General features: G+C 36.8%; 4 protein-coding genes and 4 non-coding genes across 19 annotated transcripts; all 8 read right to left on the bottom strand.

Moving 5' to 3' along the window:
- Positions 1 to 65: 65 nt before the first annotated feature.
- TRNAR-UCG lies at positions 66 to 139 on the bottom strand. Its single transcript has one exon. It is a non-coding gene; the product is annotated as a tRNA-Arg (tRNA).
- Positions 140 to 491: 352 nt separating this feature from the next.
- LOC117616345 (cleavage and polyadenylation specificity factor subunit 3-I-like) lies at positions 492 to 15898 on the bottom strand. 3 transcript variants are annotated; one of them, XM_034345627.1, is made up of 6 exons: positions 5435 to 5572; positions 5050 to 5234; positions 4821 to 4918; positions 2982 to 3027; positions 2750 to 2899; positions 492 to 2259 (listed from the first exon to the last, which is right to left on the bottom strand). In XM_034345627.1, the coding sequence occupies exons 2-6, from the start codon at positions 5197 to 5199 to the stop codon at positions 625 to 627; spliced, it is 2079 nt and encodes a 692-aa protein (XP_034201518.1). In that variant the 5' UTR covers positions 5200 to 5234; positions 5435 to 5572; the 3' UTR covers positions 492 to 624. The 3 variants fall into 3 exon arrangements, with proteins under 3 accessions (XP_034201518.1, XP_034201520.1, XP_034201519.1); XM_034345628.1 differs by lacking the exon at positions 5435 to 5572 and adding an exon at positions 15791 to 15898 and having other exon boundaries at positions 497 to 2259; XM_034345629.1 differs by lacking the exons at positions 2750 to 2899; positions 2982 to 3027; positions 4821 to 4918 and having other exon boundaries at positions 5435 to 5570.
- TRNAR-UCG lies at positions 5710 to 5783 on the bottom strand. Its single transcript has one exon. It is a non-coding gene; the product is annotated as a tRNA-Arg (tRNA).
- On the bottom strand, positions 6360 to 10608 carry LOC117616346 (cleavage and polyadenylation specificity factor subunit 3-I-like). 7 transcript variants are annotated; one of them, XM_034345636.1, is made up of 6 exons: positions 10181 to 10517; positions 9843 to 10026; positions 9598 to 9695; positions 8900 to 8943; positions 8665 to 8816; positions 6360 to 8152 (listed from the first exon to the last, which is right to left on the bottom strand). In XM_034345636.1, the coding sequence occupies exons 2-6, from the start codon at positions 9990 to 9992 to the stop codon at positions 6518 to 6520; spliced, it is 2079 nt and encodes a 692-aa protein (XP_034201527.1). In that variant the 5' UTR covers positions 9993 to 10026; positions 10181 to 10517; the 3' UTR covers positions 6360 to 6517. The 7 variants fall into 7 exon arrangements, with proteins under 7 accessions (XP_034201527.1, XP_034201521.1, XP_034201525.1 ...); XM_034345631.1 differs by lacking the exons at positions 8900 to 8943; positions 9598 to 9695 and adding an exon at positions 10550 to 10608 and having other exon boundaries at positions 6518 to 8152; positions 8665 to 8814; positions 10181 to 10232; XM_034345632.1 differs by lacking the exons at positions 8900 to 8943; positions 9598 to 9695 and having other exon boundaries at positions 6518 to 8152; positions 8665 to 8814; positions 10181 to 10232; positions 10423 to 10439.
- On the bottom strand, positions 10717 to 10790 carry TRNAR-UCG. The gene has a single exon. It is a non-coding gene; the product is annotated as a tRNA-Arg (tRNA).
- LOC117616344 (cleavage and polyadenylation specificity factor subunit 3-I-like) lies at positions 11109 to 15907 on the bottom strand. Of its 2 annotated transcripts, XM_034345625.1 has the most exons (6): positions 15791 to 15907; positions 15399 to 15582; positions 15164 to 15261; positions 13634 to 13679; positions 13401 to 13550; positions 11109 to 12910 (listed from the first exon to the last, which is right to left on the bottom strand). In XM_034345625.1, the coding sequence occupies exons 2-6, from the start codon at positions 15546 to 15548 to the stop codon at positions 11276 to 11278; spliced, it is 2079 nt and encodes a 692-aa protein (XP_034201516.1). In that variant the 5' UTR covers positions 15549 to 15582; positions 15791 to 15907; the 3' UTR covers positions 11109 to 11275. The 2 variants fall into 2 exon arrangements, with proteins under 2 accessions (XP_034201516.1, XP_034201517.1); XM_034345626.1 differs by lacking the exons at positions 15164 to 15261; positions 15791 to 15907 and having other exon boundaries at positions 15399 to 15567.
- On the bottom strand, positions 15905 to 15978 carry TRNAR-UCG. The gene has a single exon. It is a non-coding gene; the product is annotated as a tRNA-Arg (tRNA).
- A 473-nt stretch (positions 15979 to 16451) lies between these two features.
- On the bottom strand, positions 16452 to 23048 carry LOC117612824 (phospholipase D delta-like). Of its 3 annotated transcripts, XM_034341473.1 has the most exons (12): positions 22949 to 22980; positions 22638 to 22742; positions 20652 to 21956; positions 20020 to 20136; positions 19734 to 19925; positions 18960 to 19229; positions 18793 to 18861; positions 18397 to 18544; positions 17746 to 17894; positions 17307 to 17480; positions 16968 to 17168; positions 16452 to 16837 (listed from the first exon to the last, which is right to left on the bottom strand). In XM_034341473.1, exons 3-12 carry the CDS (start codon positions 21600 to 21602, stop codon positions 16544 to 16546), a joined length of 2565 nt encoding a protein of 854 aa, XP_034197364.1. In that variant the 5' UTR covers positions 21603 to 21956; positions 22638 to 22742; positions 22949 to 22980; the 3' UTR covers positions 16452 to 16543. The 3 variants fall into 3 exon arrangements, with proteins under 3 accessions (XP_034197364.1, XP_034197372.1, XP_034197358.1); XM_034341481.1 differs by lacking the exons at positions 22638 to 22742; positions 22949 to 22980 and adding an exon at positions 22986 to 23048; XM_034341467.1 differs by lacking the exon at positions 22638 to 22742 and having other exon boundaries at positions 22949 to 23031.
- Between the last annotated feature and the right edge of the window lie 628 nt (positions 23049 to 23676).

Below are 23676 nucleotides of genomic sequence, written 5' to 3'. Positions count from 1 at the left end.
TACATATTGAAATTTAATGGACCACTTCGTCCCAAAAAAAAAAAATAAAAAAAAAAAAAAATAATCGACTACAGTGGGAGTCGAACCCACGACCTTCTGATCCGAAGTCAGACGCGCTAATCCACTGCGCTATGCGGTCCGAAGGGTAGACACTGTTTAAAATTTTTATTATTTAACCTCTTCTTTCTTCTTCATTATTAAACTGTCTTAAATGATATGATCCGAAGGGGAAAAAAAAACACCCATATAATTTTACCAAAACATGTATTCCATTTTGTTTACTCCGGATCCTCTTTGAAAATTTCTTTTTCATATAGACAACTGCGGTAAATGTTTTCTTTTAATTTTAATATATTATAAATGTATTGTTTTATCCTTATTTAATAAAGTGTCTTATGTTTTAGTATTTTCATTAACCAAGGGTAAATGTGAAATATGTTCCAATTTTAAGGTCTTCTGACTTTATACATATAGATTTTTATTAATAATACTAGGGTTCCCAATCCTTTGAATTGAAGTGTCTAGCTGTTGTAATTTACATACATGGGTTTAGTATTCATCTGTTAACTTACAAAATTCAAAAGTAACTCAAAATACAGCAACGTAAACATCGAAGCAATGCAGCTAACTTGCAGAAAGAGGGATTGGCTTCACTGCACTTTGGATTCGACGAATTGCCGCCTTTACTTTTTCCTTGAGACCTTCATGTTCACTCTCAACATCCCCACTCTGTTTATCAAGCTGTGCCACATTCCCATCAACCGTAATCACTAATTTCCCATTTTCTCCAGGCTTCACATCCCCAAAGAGTGATACAAGAAGTGCATGAATGACCTTTTCCGCCTTCTTCCCGTTCTCTTCCTCAGTTTTTACGTCCTCTGATTCAACAACTACCTTGGGGACTTCTCGGTTGATATTCAAAATAAGAGCCACAATGGAGTCTGACACCATGTCACTTATAGGATCTGACGACCAATGTAGTGAAATGTGTTTATCTGTATCCTGCTTCACCGTCACCCGATCATGCACTCGCAATGTTGGCACTCCAGATTCCTCATCCACTGAAGACTCTACACTCTCATATATTTGGCTAAGCCGGTGTTTTATCACAATAAAGCCACTAGCAAACGGGATAGTAATCCGTTGTCTGACATTTGCTGTGCACAGCTGTGAGAAGACATGAAGATCATCAGAAGCCATTATTTGATAACTAAAGCCTTTTTTTACCAGTAAACCGCTGATACTTTCACCAACTTCAGGGGTCTTCTCAGCAAGCCTTCCAATAGCTTTTGCCATTTTCTGTGAGTTAAAATACATTTCAACAGACTGACAATTCTTTGGGGTGAGGATATTGGTGTTACGATCAGCAAACTGGGTCATCAGCTTCTGTTTGAGCCTCCCCATCTCATTAGCTTCTCCATGAACAAGGATTATATTAGGAGGCCTCAGCTCTTCCAAAAATGCAGTTGTCTGAACAGAGTCTGCATGAGCAGAGAATGAAATGTAATGGACCTGCATGTTGAGAGGAGCACTGAGTCCATTCATAAGAGTTACCTCCTTCGGTTCATTGATGATTGTTTTAGCTAGTGTCCCTTCAACCACATAACCTGGAATAACACACGCATTTTTCTTATCAGAGCACCACATATCAAATAGCTGCCTTGACAGCCCACTCTGAAGACCACCAGGGCTTGCCATCACCACTGACGGGCCTACATCTTTGAAATTTTCAATGCTCTTTAGTGGTGATATGTACTTGAATATGAAGGGATTTGACTTCGCATTGCGGATCCTATCGTTCATGGAAAGGGTGTATGTCTCATATACAGATAAACATCTTTTTGCAAGTGGGGAAGCATAATAAATAGGAATATTTTGGAGATCAGGATGGTTTGCCCAATACTCATCAAGGATCAGGAGAAGTTCTTGGGCACGGCCGAGTGCAAAAACAGGAATTAAGACACGACCCCCTTGAGAGATGGTTGAATGGATAACATCAGTGAATCGCTTCTCTCTGATGTGCCGAGGTTGATGGTGCTGTACACCATACGTGGATTCAATAATGCATACATCAGGGGAGAACTGTGGGGTCTCAGCAGCACGGAGATGCCGGTCTTCTTCACGTGAATAATCACCAGTGTACAGGACTCTAATGCCGGCAATATCAACCATAAACATAGCAGCACCAAGGACATGACCAGCAGTATAGCACCAAAATCGAATGCCCTCAACCTCTACTGTTTGATGGAAATCAATAACCTACAATTATCATACACTGTTAGACAATAATCATGAGAAAATCATTCATGTCTTGTTGGGTGTAAAGGATTAAGGATCGAAAACCAGTATTCAGATTAAGACTGTACAGATAAATGGATAATGATGTAAAGATGGTGAGGTTGAGTCTATCAATGACCAAAATGTTAACCAATTCAAAGTCCTAATATCACCAACTGGCCTGCACCAAACTAAAATATTAACTGGGTCAACAAATGCGGACTGAACTCAGATTCTTGAAAGCACTACTTTTTCTGCACAAATCACTTGGAATTTTGGCAGAGAGAAAACATACATCCCCATGAAACACAGCCACAACTACAAGCTGGAATGCTGGAAAATTTTGGTTGGTTCAAACATACATCATTAGAAACAACATAACTCAAATTTAACATAAATCTGTGACAAGGAGGTTCAGTTGGGAACAAAAATCGGTGGCAATAAACACATAGGTCATGGGAAGACAACAAACCTCAATTTTATCCATTGAGGCATTTATGTCCTGCTCATCAAACAACATATCTTCAACTGAAACTTTGCTCACTTTCACATAATCCGTCAAAAGCAACTTGTAGATGGCCTTTGTTGCATAAGTCATAAAGACTCGGCCTTTGAATGTGGTCTATCAAAAGTTATAGAGATATTAGTTCCCTGGAAAATAAAATACAACTAATTATATAATTATTCATTCAAAAAGTGAAAACCTTCTCAAGAAAGTAAGGTAGGGAAGCGGCATGATCCAAGTGAAAACTGCAAGCAAAAAGTATGACCTAACATTAGTACAATTGGATGAAGAGTCTACAATAATGAGGTAACACTTCCACACATGACTTTGGCAGCAAAAGGTGAAATCAGACACATCTATAACCATGTTGTCAAATGAAAAAAAAAGAAAAAAAAGTCTGATGTGTAGAATACAATGTGATTGTGCATGGCGCATGACTTCTTACATGTTACAAAAATTCTTTACGTGATTGTCAAGAAGAGCACAGTACAACTGGCCCTAAGAAGAGAACCTTTCGATTTCCTGATTGTTGTTTTGGTGGCCTTTGTTATGTTTTCTGCATGGTTGGATATTTGCTCGTTTATTTTGTTTGTGGTTTTCTATCAACTGTAGGATGAGGGATGTATCTTTTGTGCACTGCTGGTCCACTTCAATTGTATTCCCCATTTACTATTAGCATCTTTTTTGAACTGCTGGTCCACTTCGATTCTAATGCCAATTACTACTAGTATTTTTTATGTGTTGTATCTTTTGTAATGTAAAATATGTTAATCTGAGAATTAAGGGGAAAGGGGACCGCACCGCTCTTAGCAGCGAAATTTCAGAAGGAATTATTGATCATGGAGACAATATCACTTGTAAATAAAAACATGAGAAGAATTCATGACATATTATTTGACTTTTTCCTTCAACAATATTCAATAAATTTCTTAAAATAATCACATCTTAAAAAGCTTGCGTACATAAAATCCATATCTAAAGAAAAAAAAAAGTAATTATTTTTACTAACATATCCTTCTTGTACAACATCCAACCTTTTCAGGATCACTCAACCTACATACAAAGTTATATTCAATATCGGCAGACATACCTATTCATCATATGCTGAAATATGCCTATTTGAAAGTCCAGTCCTATAAGAATTTGGGAATCTAAGCACCTTAAATTTAACTCTCTTTTTTGTTTTTTCTAATGGAAAATAAGTTTCAACAATTACCAAGGTATAAGGCCATATTTGAACATTATGTCATGCAACTATGGTCACAAGTGATTCTTAACATTTTTTTTTTGGACGAAAGATTCCTAACAATTGTGTTTTTTTTCCTTCCTCTTCTTTGATTTCAATTCCTGCATTAGTTTGATTGCATTGACACCACAAACAGCTGTCACCAAGTCTAGGTTTTCTGCTACCCAAATCTAAACAAAACATTTTCAGTTTTCGCCTCTTTCCAAACCTTGAACACATAATAACATATTCCAGCTTAAGAACTTCAAAACCAAAACCGATTCCCTTGATTGGCCATTAATTCAACTTCAGACATAACTTTTTTTCTCTTAACAAACCATCACTTCTTCTGGAATATTGCTTGTTGTTATCTATTTCATCCCACATCATTTTGGTGTAAAAGCTCTTTGTTGTAAATAGTTGGTATTGGACATTTAGTTCTTTGTAAATTTGGTATTTGAGCTACTTGTCCTACATTAGATATAATCTTTTCAACTGATAAGAAAATCAAGGAAATATGCACAAAGCAGTTTTCCTATTAAAATTCATCTCTTAAAACTCTAAGAAATTAGTCAGAGAGAAAGAAAAACAAAGTTCTACTCAATCAGAGTAAACACTTAAATGGTTAGCTCATTCAATTCAAATAAGAAATATTTTGACCCAATGGGTCATGTCTGATGGTTTTATCATTTCATAAGCAACTGACACATAAAATACTAGAGCAGCAGGAGAAGCAAGGACATTGCAGTATTGATGCTATGACTTATGAGTTAAGCATACGATAAAATAAAATAAAAAGGAAAAAAAACATACTGAGTAATGAGGAGGACATCAATTATGGAAGGATCAATCTCATCAAAGTACGGCAAAGCAGCCATGCCCGAATATGCGGGGTGAATTCCACAATCAAACTATCATTCATTGGAAGGTGACCCAAAATCACAAAAGCAAGAAAGAAGAGGAAAAAAAAAATTAGAGTAAAGAATAATAACTCTAGATTCAATACTCAAAAAAAGATAATGCATTTGTGTTAATGGCATACCAACACAGTTTTCCCTTTGTAGGACATATACACACAAGAGCGGCCGACTTCATTACCAGCTCCTAAAGGAGTTATGATCAGTTTATCATCTTCTCTTGATGCAGAAGCCTCACGCCGCTTCAGAGGTGAGGGTTGTGCCATGGAAGCCATTTTTACCCAGAAATGTGTAAAGCCCTCCAATCAACCTGAAAGATAAACGTACCAGTTCCCATTATAAAGACGGAAACAAATTAAAATTTGGGTGCTTAATTACCGAAATTGATTGAAATTTTGCATCCTGTAAAATTAACAGTTGTGCCTCCTCCCTAAGACAATAGTTGAGCTTAATTGAAGAAAAGAAAAATAACAACATAAAACCCACAACACAAGATGTTCCATTTCTTACCTTTGGCCTTCCCCAATCTTCACAGAAACCAAAAATAATAGCAAAAACAAAAAAGAGAAGGGAACCTAAGATTTAGAATAAAGTAGAGGGAAAAATAAGAGAGAGAAGTCAGTGTTCAAAGGTTTCTGAGAATGCAGAGAGAGCGCTAAAACCCTAAAAAGTAAGTGAGAGAGCGGAAAAGTACAGCTCCTAGTCGCTGTGGGACCGTAAGCTTCAGGCTTCCAGGCTATTCCTTATTTTTCAAAAATAAAAATAAGGACATTGTAAAATTTAATCGACCACAGTGGGAGTCGAACCCACGACCTTCTGATCCGAAGTCAGACGCGCTAATCCACTGCGCTATGCGGTCAGATGAAATGAAAGTGTTTGAAATTGATTTTAACCTATTATAATTAAACTGTCTCAGAAGAAAGAAGAGGACAACTGCGGTAAATGTTTTTTAAAATTTTAATAGATTGTGAATGTATTGTTTTATCCTTATTTAATAACGTGTCATGTTTTAGCATTTTCATTAACCAAGGGTAAATGTGAAATTTTGAATGCTTCAATTTTAAGATTATTCCAATCCATTGAATTGAAGTGTCTAGCTGTTGTAACTTGAATTTAGTTTCATATATTATTTACGTAAAAAATGACAAAACAGTATTTATGGTATCACTATTATATCAGATATGAGACTTTACATTCTTCAAATCAGTGGCAGTGCAGAAATGGGTGGATATACTCATGAAGCTGCCTTGGCATTGGAATAAAGGCATGTTATTGTACTTTTTTTTCTCGTGTTCAAGATTATTTGCAGTGCCTCGCTAGTCAAAGATATTTGCAGACGTCAGCTGCTACTTGACTCAACGAAGGACCATGTAATAAAATTTGGGTACTCATTCATCAAAAAGAAGCAGCCAGGAAGGTCAAAGCATTGTAAACATCTAAACAGAAAACTAGTCCAAGTAGATTGACACATCAATCAGTTACGGCATTTGTCATTTGGTAGTTGTTACTGTTCACTGTTCAGTATTCATCTGTTAGCTTACAAAATTCAAAAGTAACTCAAAATACAGCAATGTAAACATCGAAGCACTGCAGCTAAGTTGCAGAGAGAGGGATTGGCTTCACGGCACTTTGGATTCGACGACATGCCACCTTTACTTTTTCCTTGAGACCTTCATTTTCACTCTCAACATCCCCACTCTGTTTATCAAGCTGTGCCACATTCCCATCAACCCTAATCACTAGTTTCCCATTTCCTCCAGGCTTCACATCCCCAAAGAGTGATACAAGAAGTGCATGAATGACCTTTTCCGCCTTCTTCCTGTTCTCTTCCTCAGTTTTTACGTACTCTGATTCAACAACTACCTTGGGGACTTCTCGGTTGATATTCAAAATAAGAGCCACAATGGAGTCTGACACCATGTCACTTATAGGATCTGACGACCAATGTAGTGAAATGTGTTTATCTGTATCCTGCTTCACCGTCACCCGATCATGCACTCGCAATGTTGGCACTCCAGATTCCTCATCCACTGAAGACTCTACACTCTCATATATTTGGCTAAGCCGGTGTTTTATCACAGTAAAGCCACTAGCAAATGGGATAGTAATCCGTTGGGTGACATTTGCTGTGCACAGCTGTGAGAAGACATGAAGATCATCAGAAGCCATTATTTGATAACTAAAGCCTTTTTTAACCAGTAAACCGCCGACACTTTCACCAACTTCAGGGGTCTTCTCAGCAAGCCTTCCAATAGCTTTTGCCATTTTCTGCGAGTTAAAATACATTTCAACGGACTGGCAATTCTTTGGGGTGAGGATTTTGGTGTTATGATCAGCAAACTGGGTCATCAGCTTCTGTTTGAGCCTCCCCATCTCATTAGCTTCTCCATGAACAAGGATTATATTAGGGGGCCTCAGCTCTTCCAAAAATGCAGTTGTCTGAACAGAGTCTGCATGAGCAGAGAATGAAATGTAATGGACCTGCATGTTGAGAGGAGCACTGAGTCCATTCATAAGAGTTACCTCCTTCGGTTCATTGATGATTGTCTTAGCTAGTGTCCCTTCAACCACATAACCTGGAATAACACAAGCATTTTTCTTATCAGAGCACCACATATCAAATAGCTGCCTTGACAGCCCACTCTGAAGACCACTAGGGCTTGCCATCACCACCGACGGGCCTACATCTTTGAAATTTTCAATGCTCTTTAGTGGTGATATGTACTTGAATACAAAGGGATTTGACTTCGCATTGCGGATCCTATCGTTCATGGAAAGGGTGTATGTCTCATATACAGATAAACATCTTTTTGCAAGTGGGGAAGCATAATAAATAGGAATATTTTGGAGCTCAGGATGGTTTGCCCAATACTCATCAAGGATCAGGAGAAGTTCTTGAGCACGGCCAAGTGCAAAAGCAGGAATTAAGACACGACCCCCTTGAGAGATTGTTGAATGGATAACATCAGTGAATCGCTTCTCTCTGATGTGCCGAGGTTGATGGTGCTGGACACCATATGTGGATTCAATAATGCATACATCAGGGGAGAACTGTGGGGTCTCAGCAGCACGGAGATGCCGGTCTTCTTCACGTGAATAATCACCAGTGTAGAGGACTCTAACACCCGCAATATCAACCATAAACATAGCAGCACCAAGGACATGACCGGCAGTATAGCACCAAAATCGAATGCCCTCCACCTCTACTGTTTGATGGAAATCAATAACCTACAATTACCATACACTGTTAGACAAGAATCATGAGAAAATCATTCATGTCTTGTTGGGTGTAAAGGAGTAAGGATCCAACACCAGTATTCAGATTAAGACTACTAAATAAAGATAAATGGATAATGATGTAAAGATGGTGAGGTTGAGAGTCCATCAATGAGCAAAATGTTAACCAATTCAAAGTACTAATATCGCCAACTGGCCTGCACCAAACTGAAATATTAACCAGGTCAACAAATGCCAATTGAAACACATAACATACATCTCAGATTCTTGAAAACACTACTTTTTCTGCACAAATCACTGGGAATTTTGGCAAAGAGAAAACATACATCACCTATGAAACACAGCCACAACTACAAGCTGTAATGCTGGAAAATTTTGGTTGGTTCAAACATGCATCATTGAAAACAACATAACTCAAATTTAGTACAATCTGTGACAGCAAGGTTCAGTTGGGAACAAAAACCGGTGGCAATGAACACATAGGTCATGGGAAGACAACAAACCTCAATTTTATCCATTGAGGCATTTATGTCCTGCTCATCAAACAACATATCTTCAACGGAAACTTTGCTCACTTTCACATAATCCGTCAAAAGCAACTTGTAGATGGCCTTTGTTGCATAAGTCATAAAGACTCGGCCTTTGAATGTGGTCTATCAAAAGTTACAGAGATATTAGTTCCCTGGAAAATAAAATACAAACTAATTATATAATTATTTATTCAGAAAGTGAAAAACTTCTCAAGAAAGTAAGGTAGGGAAGCAGCATGATCCAAGTGAAAGCTGCAGGCAAAAGTATGACCTAATATGAAGAGTCTACAATAATGAGGTATCATAAAATTTATTTATACAAACTAAGAGAGATCATCAGAATATTAGGACACTTCTGCATATGAATTTGGCAGCAAAAGGTGAAATCAGAGACATCTATAACCATGTTGCCAAATATATAAAAAAAGTCTGATGTGTAGAATACAATGTGATTGTGCATGGTTCATGACTTCTTACATATTACAAAAATTCTTTACACGATTGTCAAGAAGGGCATAGTACAACCGGCCCTAAGCACAAAGCAGTTTTCCTATTAAAATTCATCTCTTAAAACTCTAAGAAATTAGTCAGAGAGAAAGAAAGGCAAAGTAAGTTCTCCTCAACCAGAATAAACACTGAAATGGTTAGCTCATTCAATTAAAATAAGAAATATTTTGACCCAAAGGGTCATGTCTGATGGTTTTATCATTTCACAAGCAACTGACACATAAAATACTACAGCTGCAGGGAAAGCAAGGACATTGCAGTATTGATGCTATGACTTTTTTTTTTTTCTTTTTTTTCTTCTTTTTTTTTTTTTTTATAACAGAAACTTTATTGATGCTATGACTTATGAGTTAAACATACGATCAAATAAATACAAAATGAAAAAAAAAAAAAAAATACTGAGTAATGAGGAGGACATCAATTGTGGAAGGATCAATCTCATCAAAGTACGGCAAAGCAGCCATGCCCGAATATGCGGGGTGAATTCCACAATCAAACTATCATTCATGGGAAGGTGACCCAAAATCACAAAAGCAAGAAAGAAGGAGGAAAAAAAAAAAAAAAATTAGAGTCAAGAGAGTGAAGAAGAAGAATTCTAGATTCAATACTCAAAAAATGATAATGCATTTATGTTAATGGCATACCAACACAGTTTTCCCTTTGTAGGACATGTACACACAAGACCGGCCAACTTCATTACCAGCCCCTAAAGGAATTATGATAAGTTTATCATCTTCTCTTGATGCAGAAGCCTCCCGCAGCTTCAGAGGTGAGGGTTGTACCATGGAAGCCATTTTTACCAAGAATGTGTAAAGCCCTGCAATCAACCTGAAAGATAAACGTACCAGAAGACTTCAATTTCCCATTATAAAGATAGAAACAAATTAAAATTTGGTGCTTACTTACCGAAATTGATTGAAATTTTGCATCATGTAAAATTAACAGTTGTGCCTCTCACAACACAAGATGTTCCATTTCTTACCTTTAGTCTTCCCCAATCTTCACAGAAACCAAAAATAATAGGAAAAAACAACCTGAAAGATAAACGTAGCAGAAGACTTCATTTTTCAATTACAATAAGTAGATAAAGTCATTCATACAGGTGCTTATGTCAAATTGAAATATGTTTATCCACAACAACAACAAAACAGAAACAAATGGAAATTTTGCATCATGTAAAATTAACAGTTGGGCCTCCCTAAGACAAAAGTTGAGCTGAATTACAGCTAAATGGGAGTAAAATGAGAGAGAGAAGTCAGTGTTCAAATATTTCTGAGAATGCAGAGAGAGCTAAAACCCTAGAAAGTGAGAGAGAGAGAGAGAGAGAGAGAGAGAGAGAGAGAGAGATTACAGCTCCTACTCGCTGTGGGACCGTAAGCTTCAGGCTTCCATGCTTTTTTTTTTTTTTTTTTTGGTGGTCAAAGTCAGGCTTCCATGCTATTCCTTATTTTTATACATATTGAAATTTAATGGACCACTTCGTCCCAAAAAAAAAAAATAAAAAAAAAAAAAAATAATCGACTACAGTGGGAGTCGAACCCACGACCTTCTGATCCGAAGTCAGACGCGCTAATCCACTGCGCTATGCGGTCCGAAGGGTAGACACTGTTTAAAATTTTTATTATTTAACCTCTTCTTTCTTCTTCATTATTAAACTGTCTTAAATGATATGATCCGAAGGGGAAAAAAAAACACCCATATAATTTTACCAAAACATGTATTCCATTTTGTTTACTCCGGATCCTCTTTGAAAATTTCTTTTTCATATAGACAACTGCGGTAAATGTTTTCTTTTAATTTTAATATATTATAAATGTATTGTTTTATCCTTATTTAATAAAGTGTCTTATGTTTTAGTATTTTCATTAACCAAGGGTAAATGTGAAATATGTTCCAATTTTAAGGTCTTCTGACTTTATACATATAGATTTTTATTAATAATACTAGGGTTCCCAATCCTTTGAATTGAAGTGTCTAGCTGTTGTAATTTACATACATGGGTTTAGTATTCATCTGTTAACTTACAAAATTCAAAAGTAACTCAAAATACAGCAACGTAAACATCGAAGCAATGCAGCTAACTTGCAGAAAGAGGGATTGGCTTCACTGCACTTTGGATTCGACGAATTGCCGCCTTTACTTTTTCCTTGAGACCTTCATGTTCACTCTCAACATCCCCACTCTGTTTATCAAGCTGTGCCACATTCCCATCAACCGTAATCACTAATTTCCCATTTTCTCCAGGCTTCACATCCCCAAAGAGTGATACAAGAAGTGCATGAATGACCTTTTCCGCCTTCTTCCCGTTCTCTTCCTCAGTTTTTACGTCCTCTGATTCAACAACTACCTTGGGGACTTCACGGTTGATATTCAAAATAAGAGCCACAATGGAGTCTGACACCATGTCACTTATAGGATCTGACGACCAATGTAGTGAAATGTGTTTATCTGTATCCTCCTTCACCGTCACCCGATCATGCACTCGCAATGTTGGCACTCCAGATTCCTCATCCACTGAAGACTCTACACTCTTATATATCTGGCTAAGCCGGTGTTTTATCACAATAAAGCCACTAGCAAACGGGATAGTAATCCGTTGTCTGACATTTGCTGTGCACAGCTGTGAGAAGACATGAAGATCATCAGAAGCCATTATTTGATAACTAAAGCCTTTTTTTACCAGTAAACCGCTGATACTTTCACCAACTTCAGGGGTCTTCTCAGCAAGCCTTCCAATAGCTTTTGCCATTTTCTGTGAGTTAAAATACATTTCAACAGACTGACAATTCTTTGGGGTGAGGATATTAGTGTTACGATCAGCAAACTGGGTCATCAGCTTCTGTTTGAGCCTCCCCATCTCATTAGCTTCTCCATGAACAAGGATTATATTAGGAGGCCTCAGCTCTTCCAAAAATGCAGTTGTCTGAACAGAGTCTGCATGAGCAGAGAATGAAATGTAATGGACCTGCATGTTGAGAGGAGCACTGAGTCCATTCATAAGAGTTACCTCCTTCGGTTCATTGATGATTGTTTTAGCTAGTGTCCCTTGAACCACATAACCTGGAATAACACACGCATTTTTCTTATCAGAGCACCAGTTATCAAATAGCTGCCTTGACAGCCCACTCTGAAGACCACCAGGGCTTGCCATCACCACTGACGGGCCTACATCTTTGAAATTTTCAATGCTCTTTAGTGGTGATATGTACTTGAATATGAAGGGATTTGACTTCGCATTGCGGATCCTATCGTTCATGGAAAGGGTGTATGTCTCATATACAGATAAACATCTTTTTGCAAGTGGGGAAGCATAATAAATAGGAATATTTTGGAGATCAGGATGGTTTGCCCAATACTCATCAAGGATCAGGAGAAGTTCTTGGGCACGGCCGAGTGCAAAAACAGGAATTAAGACACGACCCCCTTGAGAGATGGTTGAATGGATAACATCAGTGAATCGCTTCTCTCTGATGTGCCGAGGTTGATGGTGCTGTACACCATACGTGGATTCAATAATGCATACATCAGGGGAGAACTGTGGGGTCTCAGCAGCACGGAGATGCCGGTCTTCTTCACGTGAATAATCACCAGTGTACAGGACTCTAATGCCGGCAATATCAACCATAAACATAGCAGCACCCAGGACATGACCAGCAGTATAGCACCAAAATCGAATGCCCTCAACCTCTACTGTTTGATGGAAGTCAATAACCTACAATTATCATACACTGTTAGATAATAATCATGAAAAAATCATTCATGTCTTGTTGGGTGTAAAGGATTAAGGATCGAAAACCAGTATTCAGATTAAGACTGTACAGATAAATGGATAATGATGTAAAGATGGTGAGGTTGAGTCTATCAATGACCAAAATGTTAACCAATTCAAAGTCCTAATATCACCAACTGGCCTGCACCAAACTAAAATATTAACTGGGTCAACAAATGCGGACTGAACTCAGATTCTTGAAAGCACTACTTTTTCTGCACAAATCACTTGGAATTTTGGCAGAGAGAAAACATACATCCCCATGAAACACAGCCACAACTACAAGCTGGAATGCTGGAAAATTTTGGTTGGTTCAAACATACATCATTAGAAACAACATAACTCAAATTTAACATAAATCTGTGACAAGGAGGTTCAGTTGGGAACAAAAATCGGTGGCAATAAACACATAGGTCATGGGAAGACAACAAACCTCAATTTTATCCATTGAGGCATTTATGTCCTGCTCATCAAACAACATATCTTCAACTGAAACTTTGCTCACTTTCACATAATCCGTCAAAAGCAACTTGTAGATGGCCTTTGTTGCATAAGTCATAAAGACTCGGCCTTTGAATGTGGTCTATCAAAAGTTATAGAGATATTAGCTCCCTGGAAAATAAAATACAAACTAATTATATATTTATTCATTCAGAAAGTGAAAACCTTCTCAAGAAAGTAAGGTAGGGAAGCGGCATGATCCAAGTGAAAACTGCAAGCAAAAAGTATGACCTAATATTAGTACAATTGGATGAAGAGTCTACAATAATGAGGTAACACTTCCACACATAACTTTGGCAGCAAAAGGTGAAATCAGACACATCTATAACCATGTTGCCAAAGGAAAAAAAAAAAGTCCGATGTGTAGAATACAATGTGGTTGTGCATGGTGCAAGACTTCTTACATGTTACAAAAAATCTTTATGTGATTGTCAAGAAGAGCATAGTACAACTGGCCCTAAGAAGAGAACCTTTCGATTTCCTGACTGTTGTTTTGGTGGCTTTTGTTATGTTTTCTGCTTGGTTGGTTGGATATTTGCTCGTTTATTTTGTTTGTGGTTTTCTATCAACTGTAGGATGAGGGATGTATCTTTTGTGAACTGCTGATCCACTTTGATTCTAATGCCAATTACTACTAGTATTTTTTATGTGTTGTATCTTTTGTAATGTAAAATATGTAAATCTGAGAATTAAGGGGAAGGGGACCACACCCCTCTTAGCAAGCAAAATTTCAGAAGGAATTATTGATCATGGAGACATAATAGACAAGAGAAAATGGTAAGAAAATGAAATTCCAGATAATATCACTTGTAAATAAAAACATGAGAAGAATTCATGATATATTATTTGACTTTTTCCTTCAATAATATTCAATAAATTTATTAAAATAATCACATCTTAAAGAGCTCGCGTACATTAAATCCATATTTTAAAAAAGTAATCTTTTCAGGATCACTCAACCTACATATCGGCAGACATACCTATTCATCATATGCTGAAATATACCTATTTGAAAGTCCAGTCCTATAAGAATTTGGGAATCTAAGCACCTTAAATCCAGTCCTATAAGAATTCGGGAATCTAAGCACCTTAAATTTAACTCTCTTTTTTCTAATGGAAAATGAGTTTCAACAACTACCAAGGTATAAGGCCATATTTGAACATTATCTCATGCAACTCTGGCCACAAGGGATTCTTAACAAATTTTTTTTTTTTTTGAATGAAAGATTCCTAACAATTGTGTTTTTTTTTCCTTCCTCTTTTTTTATTTCAATTCCTGCATTAGTGTGATTGCATTGACACCACAAACAGCTGTGACCAAGTCTAGGTTTTCTGCTACCCAAATCAAAACAAAACGTTTTCAGTTTTCGCCTCTTTCCAAACCTTGAACCCATAATAATCTATTCCACCTTAAGAACTTCAAAACAAAAACGGATTCCTGTGATTGGCCATTAATTCAACTTCGGACATAATTTTTTTTCTCTTAACAAACCATCACTTCTTCTGGATCGTTCAATTAAAATAAGAAATATTTTGACCCAACGGGTCAGGTCTGATGGTTTTATCATTTCATAAGCAATTGACACATAAAATACTAGAGCTGCAGGAGAAGCAAGGACATGCAGTATTGATGCTATGACTTATGAGTTATGCATACGATAAAATAAATAAAAAATTAAGATAAAAAAAACATACTGACTAATGAGGACGACATCAATTGTGGAAGGATCAATCTCATCAAAGTACGGCAAAGCAGCCATGCCCGAATATGCGAGGTGAATTCCACAATCAAACTATCATTCATGGGAAGGTAAACCAAAATCACAAAAGCAAGAAAGATGAGAAAAAAAAAATTAGAATAAAGAGAGAAGAAGAATAACTCTAGATTCAATACTCAAAAAAAGATATTGCATTTGTGTTAATGGCATACCAACACAGTTTTCCCTTTGTAGGACAAATACACACAAGAGCGGCCGACTTCATTACCAGCTCCTAAAGGAGTTATGATAAGTTTATCATCTTTTCTTGATGCAGAAGCCTCACGCCGCTTCAGAGGTGAGGGTTGTTCCATGGAAGCCATTTTTACCCAGAATGTATAAAGCCCCACAATCAACCTGAAAGATAAACGTACCAGAAGACTTCAAGTTCCCATTATAAAGACAGAAACAAATTAAAATTTGTGTGCTTAATTACCGAAATTGATTGAAATTTTGCATCATGTAAAATTGACAGTTGTGCCTCCTTAAGACAATAGTTGAGCTTAACTGAACAAAATAAAAATATCAACATAAAACCCACAGCACAAGATGTTCCATTTCTTACCTCTAGTCTTCCCCAATCTTCACAGAAACCAAAAATAATAGGAAAAAACAACCTGAAAAGACTTCAATTTCCGGAAGTCAGTGTTCAAAGATTTCCTCCTTCTAAAAATGAAATCGACTACAGTGGGAGTCGAACCCACGGCCTTCTGATCCGAAGTCAGACGCGCTAATCCACTGCGCTATGCGGTCAGAAGAACGGAAGGTGTTTGAACATTGAGTTTAACCTCTTCTTACTTCTTCGTTATTAAACTGTCGTAGATATGACCCAAAGTCTTAGATATGATCCTCTTTGTAAATATCTTTTTAATACGGACAACTGCAGTATATGTTTTTAATTTTTAATTTTTTTAATAGATTGGGAATGTATTGTTTTATCCTTATTTAATAAAGTGTCTTATGTTTTAGTATTTTCATTAACCAAGGGTAAATGTGAAATTTTGAATGTTCCAATTTTAAGACCTTCTGACTCTATATATGTAGATTTTTATTAATAATACTAGGACATTATTTATTTACAAAATGACAAAAATATGAGACCTTATGGAAGTGCAGAAAATGTAGAGCAAAAAATTGTGGATATGTTAAAGCTGCCTTGGCATTGGAATAAAGGCATGTTAAAGTTGGGCAGTCCGTATTTATATGGAAGCAAAATTTCCCTTTGAAACTAACCACACTGTACATCACACATGCATTAGTGTTTTAACATGTTGGAACTCATATGTTAAAGCTTGCTTTCCAAGTCTTAATTAACTGGTTATGTTGTTAGAGCATCGGGAAGGTTGGTGGGTGCTCCAAGAATTTTACCACCAACATCAGGAAACGATTCGTATCCTGGCAATGAACTGACTTGTCCGTCTCTGCCAATCTGAACTGGGTACTGCATCAAGTGTCCCTTCATTTCCTTATGCTCCTCAGACACAAATGCTTTCCAGTTCTGTTTGGCAATCTCGCTGACACGCTTAACACATTCAAGGCTCTCAGGATCTTGATAAGTCTCCTCAAGTCCACCAAGGTGCTCAGCCCAGAGAGACATTCGGTAGCCATATACCTGCATCCAATCAAACCAAATTTGCTTTTAATCAATATGGGAAGGAATGCATGCATAGATTTAAAACTAGTTTTGAAGTTGCATTTTGGGCATTCTACTGAGTAATTAGAGTTGCTGAAGGGTTTCAAACCTGGCCATGTGGATGAAGATTCTTTTCAGCTGCCCATGTATGGTGTGGTTGGTAAGCACCCATTGCAATTTCTGTGTCCCTTGAACCATCCATTGATCTTTGGTTAATGTTTGCAGATCCCATGATTACATACTCATCATCAACAATCATCCCTTTGGCATGAACATAAATCATAAACCGGCGAAACTTTTGAGCTAATGCCTGTTAACGAGAGAGAGAGAGAGACATTAGTGGCTTTTCGTTTGATCTTAAAGCCATCAGAATTCAGAACCCGTCTATGCATTTGGTGTGCAATAAAATATTAACCACTGGTTTACCAGAATGGAGAAATAAGTATACCAGTCCACGATTATCAGTTGGCTGATTAGTTTGGGATGAACTTCTTGAAGATGGGGCTTCACGCTGACCAAGGCAGTAAAAGTTCAAAAAATCCTGTGGATGATACTGATCAAAAAGGCCTGCATCTTCAAGGGCCTTTGAAATGACCTGGTACATCATACCCATTGTCTGTGCCTGTGGGAAAATAGATTTAGACAACCACTATACCTCAAAAATTTAAGTTGTTGGGGAATAGGCCAGCAATACATATCAAGCTAACAAAAGTTACCATATCATTTAAGGCATACAAAATATGAACCTTTCTATACATTTTAAAGCATGAACCTTCCTATACAAAGTAAGAAAGAATGGTTGATAACTTTTTTATATTTTATACATTTTAAAGGTAAAGAGATTAAGGAGTTTTTTTGCAGTGTCACAAATGATAGAATGGTCTAACCTGCCAGTATAAAATTTCCTGAACAGCCGAGGCGGTTGGCACGCCCTCTGGCCACATAGGTATTACTATATACACAGAGAAACGCTCATTTGCTTTGATTTTGCTGGCAATTTTTAGGGCCAGTTCCATTGGGACCAAGTTATCTGCGCCTGTTATAACACCGAGATCTCAAACACATGTCCAAAAAATGTGGTGGTGATATTGCAAAATATCTAAAGAGAACCAAAAACTGTACATTCAAAGGACATTAAATTTAAATAAAAGATGCTAAGAATATTTGGATTTAGCATCTGCAACATCATAAGGTATTTCGATTTGCATCTTCAGATATTAGAAAGAGAATTTAAGAACATTCAAAGTCAAGTTTTTGGCCAAACTTATTGCTCTAATATGCAAATTGAACTACGTAGAAAATCACAATGTATCTATAAGATCCAGGAGAAAGTTCTCTCTACGTAGAAAATCACAATGTTAACACATATACTTTGACGGCAGTGTAACAATCTATATAATGAAAATGAGAGGGGAAAATATGAACAATGTAAATAACATGAATGTCGGTGTATTAAAAAGGATGACGTACTGAAGCAACCAGATATTAGTAGTTGAAGGTGTAATCATAACAGCATCAGCAACTAAGCTGTAATTTACCTGCATTTTTGTAGGATGGCCAGTAGTATGAAGATCCAACAAAATACTGGTTCTCTATGTATATAAAGCGCTGCGCTGATCTTATTGCTTTAATATATGCAACATGGATGCTCTTATCTATTTTCAAATTCTTTCCACAAATAAGATTCTGCAAGAAGAGAAACCCAGATTAAAAAGAGGTTTTTTTTTTTTTTTTTTGGTTGCATAAATTTGATGAAAGCTCAAAACGCAGATAGCATGCTCAAAAAGTTGACCTGTCTGTTTATGATTAATGAACAAAAAGCCTGGTAGGACAAACTAATCAAGTTGGCAGTTAACTCCATAATCTCGAGTAAAAAGAATAATAAATAGAAAACTCTATGAGGAATACATACGAATAAAGCTAGTTCTGCTAACCTGAGCTTCAGCATCCTGAACACCCTTTGGAAATCCCTTCACCGATCCTGAATCAATGGACCTGAATACCTATCAAACAAGAGTCAAAACTGACCAATCTGTGTAAAGTTTTCATTGAAATGAGTTGTACGATTAAGCTGTAATCACTGAAACTTTTGCTTCCCTACCTGAACATGCCAGTTCTCACGGTCTTCTTCACTGCTAACACGTACGTTTTGATCCCCATCACGACCAGATGATGGAGAGACTATCCATGAAACACGGTCTAGCCTTATCAAGGCGTCATCATGCCTATTAGTGACCTTTTTTATCTTGAAGTCGCGCTTTTTGGCTTTCCTCCATCTTTGTTCAAAATTTGTCAATATATCATATGCAGCAGGACCCTCAATTTTACAGTGTAAATCATGCCATGGTTCCCTTGGGCCATAAGTGTTAGGCTGTACATGTTACAAAAAGTAGAACTGTCAAAACATTATATTTGAAATTGGGAAGTTCTACTTATATTTATCATTTTGTTCAGCAAAAGGAGGATTTTGTTCAACAAAAGGAAGACCACTTATGAGATAGACAACTAAAGAGATGCAAACTGAACCCATCATCAGTAGTAGCACAAAGACATGCCATTTATACATTAAACATGACTATCACTTCACAAAATACAAACAAAAACAGAAGAGAAAAAGTTATATGAAGAATAATCTGATAGTAGAACCCAAGCCTTAAATGGACAGGCCACATTACTAATTCATGGCAAGGTGGACCAGCAGCCATCTAGCACGGTTGCTGTCAAGCCATGCATGGACAAAAATTCACACACAATTTGAAGTACAGTAAGGTGATATTGTCAAACATCATACCAGGCACTATAAATCAGTACAAATCTTACAATGCATTAAGATCAAGAATGCAGAGAGTTGTATACAGGTACTATAACCACTTACAGGAAATGCAGGATTATGAATATCATTTTCAAACACCGTGTTAAGATCCTTAAAGAGCCTGTGCTCAGGAGTGTCATATCTTCCGTCACACAAATCCAGACCACCAATGAAAGCAGTTAGTTTCCGATTATTCCCAGAAGCTGTGTCAAGAAGCACACACTTCTGATGATGTGTAAAAAGGGTTCCCACAACCTGCACTAGAGGAATCCATTTAAATGAGCAACTGCAAAAAAAAAGGGTGGTAAAATAGAGATGAGTGTAGATCTAAAATATAGATGTTCCAGACCTGTTGCTTGAAAATACTGAGCTTATTGCTTGCATAACGAGGAGAAAGCACACAATGGACACTGGAATGTCTGAAAAACTTTTTGGTTTCCTCATCATGGGTCTGCATGACACCTTCCTGCATTCAAGCTATCATCATCAATAAAATGGATTCTAGAATTAACATTAGTCATGCATGCAGCATTCTGCTAAGTTGTCTAACAACAAGAATGATTATGTAAGCCATTAGGAATCCACATGAAAATAATGACCAAGTTGCATCATGATATTTCAAAGAAAAATGGTAATAACCTTCAAAAGAACTTTAGCATCCTATCTTATGTGTCCTATTTATAAAATGAGAAAGCAAATGCCAAAGCTGCTGTGGTAATTAGATATATATATATATATATATATATATGACCATATTTTTCTTTCAAACTTTTCAAACACCCTTCTTTGCACAAAAAGTAGGGAGTGACATAAAGGAGCTTATGAAAACTTTTGTTGTATCCATTACTGTGACAATTTAAAATCCAAGTCCCTGGTATTGTGGAAACTGCAAACTCTTTTGCATTTTAAAAGAGGAATAATAGTAAATTTTCAACAAGTAATATTTGCCAAGTTTCAGGTGTCACCGTGTCAGGGAATTACTGTTTTTAAAAGAAATTTGTCATGTGAAGTTTTATCATCCCAAATCAACATAACAACGCGAATCCCTTCTTGTGACTTGTATTTCAACAACTCCCCAAGTGTCAACTCTCCTCCAGAAGGTAGTGGCTTTGTTGGCTCCCTCACAAGCTTAACACGGTGGTACACAGACCAGCCTATAATATATATAAGGTGCTGAGCTTCCAAAATGGCATGGCATATTTCTTCCCAGCACTTTCTTTGCTGAAATTTTTTTCCACCATCTAGTACAATGTCTGGTAGCATATCGTTAGGTACATGAGCATCTTGATATAAAGTGACACTCCCTCCTTTGCGAAGAGGAAAATATGTATTAGGAACTCCGTTATATTCCGGCCCAGCACCAACACCATTTTTATATAAAGGGTTATCTCCAACTGGCTTAAACTGAATAGAAACATGCAATTCGGGAAAAGGTTTTAAACAGTTCCCGTGATTGCCAATGACTGGAAACCAATCATTCATTGGCTTTCCTGAAATGATTTTATCAATAGATATCTCCACTACGCCAATAAGTTCAGCCCCGAGAACATCATTATCTTTCACATGAAACTCCACCTTCGCAACAGGGTGAGCAACAGGAACACAAAAATGTTCTTCCCACGAAGGATTCTCACAGTTTGAAATTACTCTGGTTTGAGCTACAGTAGCCCCTGCTAGGCAAACAGACACATAAGGATCACTTGTAATCATGGAATGTTTGCCTGAAGCAGTTTTAGCAGGTCTATTCCCAAAGGGAGCAGAGCAAGTTCCAAACATGGTAAAACACCGTCTCATTCTTTCTGAAGTTAAATCCATATTTGGAAGAGATTTAGCTTCTATAATCCACAAATCTAGTTCACCATGCAAGATAACATATTCTTTAGAACTCCCAGCCTCATTACTCTCTTGGCAATCACTACTGTCATTACCCATTTTGACAGGTGAACTCGAAAACACAAAATGATTTTGTATTTTCCTATATAGCAATTATTAATTCATCTCACAATTGCTAACTATAGGCCCATAATATCATCATCAATCAAAATCTAAGATCATTGTAAGAATAACCACTTATAATGGAGAACTCTTCCCCCTAGTCACTTAAGTAGGACACATCTGGACCGGAAAGCCCGTGAACCTCAGTAAAACTCATGTCTGAGAATAAACTACCATCTTCATCATAATCAAGCAGTTAGGCAAGTTGAAGCATGATTTCCTCCTCTCCATGTCCATTTAATATCATTTCTTGGAGGCAACAAGTTTGCTCAACTGATTTAATAAAGCTCCCTGATAAATATCAGAAATAAGAACCAAATTAGATCGGACAAAACCATTTCCTCAGCACATACATATTGCATACACATAAGAACAGTTATAAAACTACAAATGAACATTTGCATTACAGACAAGCACATGTGCAACAGATGTTACCTAACTGATTTCCATCAATGACCAGAAGCAAGCAGGACATCACAAATCTTTCCAGAAAATGAGAAAACAAACTGAAATACCATAGATGCAAGAAATATACTTTTTGCTTTATGATTGGGCTATAAATAAGAATCATAGTTTTCTTTTTTTCTTTTAATAATTAAAAAACAATTTTCAAAGTCCTCATCTAGTTGGTTAGTATACTCAATACTTCAGCGAGCAACTTTGTGACTAATAAACATAAAATTGGGAGAATGTCAGCAAGACAACGCCACCCCTCTAAGAAATGACAGATGAGTCAAAGGAATAAAGGAAAATGATCCATTTTGCCCATGTTATGTGTTTAAAGCAAATGAATAAAATCTTGTGTAAAGCACAACATCCATTCTTCATATATTAGTACTAACAGACGTAGCCATGCTCTATGAGAGTCTTATTTAATTAATAGTTGTGCTAATGTTTCATGATAATTCAAGTCTAAAACAGATAAACTGTACCAGAACCCTATACTTCAACTCAAGCATAACATGTCCTTACCCTAAACTTCCAATCTGTGTTATAGACACTAAGTTCCTGTTCTGTGAATCTTTCTTCTATATCGACACAAGCAGGTATACTAACTGTCATCACCACTTACGGTATCTGTCTCCTCAAATGCTCAGAAACAGGAGGCCATTAGAACATTCAGAGAAAGATAAGCCATTGAAAGATGAGAAATTCATCAAGCAATTCATATATCTGTAACATCTACAAGATATCAAAATTTTCACTACCAGAAAAAAGAAAAACGCAGAAAATTTATTTCATTATAATGATTATTCTTGGATGAAAAATTTAACAGAACTGACATGATATCAGGACATGAAGAGTCAAGTTCAATCGCACCTGAGGAAGGGAATTATTTCTTTTTTACTTTCTTTTTGGGGGAGAAACAGAAGGGAGTTGGCCAGTACCACCAAGACGGAGAGAGAGAGAGAGAGAGAGAGAGAGAGAGAGAGAGAGAGAGAGAGAGAGGCTGAAGCGATATTGGCGGGAAATACATGGAAGCTATAGGTTCTTGGCTGCCTCTTTCCCATACAAAACGGTCACCTATTCAAACCGAAAATGGAGTAACTTTTACCTAGTTTTCAAAAATAATTCACCCTTCACCCAAAATAGATAGAAATCCGCTATTGATAGGTGCTAATTGACATTATAAAAAAGAAGTAAATAGTGGAAATTAATTAGCCGTGGATCATCCAAGGAAGAAAGAAAATTAAGGGGAGTTTATGGAAAAAAACCTTGTAGAGCTTGATAGATTCTTATAAACTTCTATGGATTCTTATGGACTTCCTAGGGTCCGTTCTATGAAAAATCACTCATATATTATTGAGAAAAGAAGAAAAAAATTATGTGTATAATATTTGAATTTTGTGTGTATTAGTAGAGATTTTGTAAAAAAATAAGTGAATTTATTAATTAAAAAAAAACCTGCTTAGCTTCTGGGGCCGATTATTTTATTTTTAATAGTATAGCCAATCGGCTATACTATTAATTAAAAAAAAACCTGCAGTATTGTCGTTCGACTATACTATTT

Source organism: Prunus dulcis, chromosome 1 (genome assembly GCF_902201215.1).
Source record: "Prunus dulcis chromosome 1, ALMONDv2, whole genome shotgun sequence".
Taxonomy (NCBI): domain Eukaryota; kingdom Viridiplantae; phylum Streptophyta; class Magnoliopsida; order Rosales; family Rosaceae; genus Prunus; species Prunus dulcis.
The sequence above is the reverse complement of the archived record's forward strand: the minus strand, read 5'-3'. Positions and strand labels throughout refer to the sequence as shown.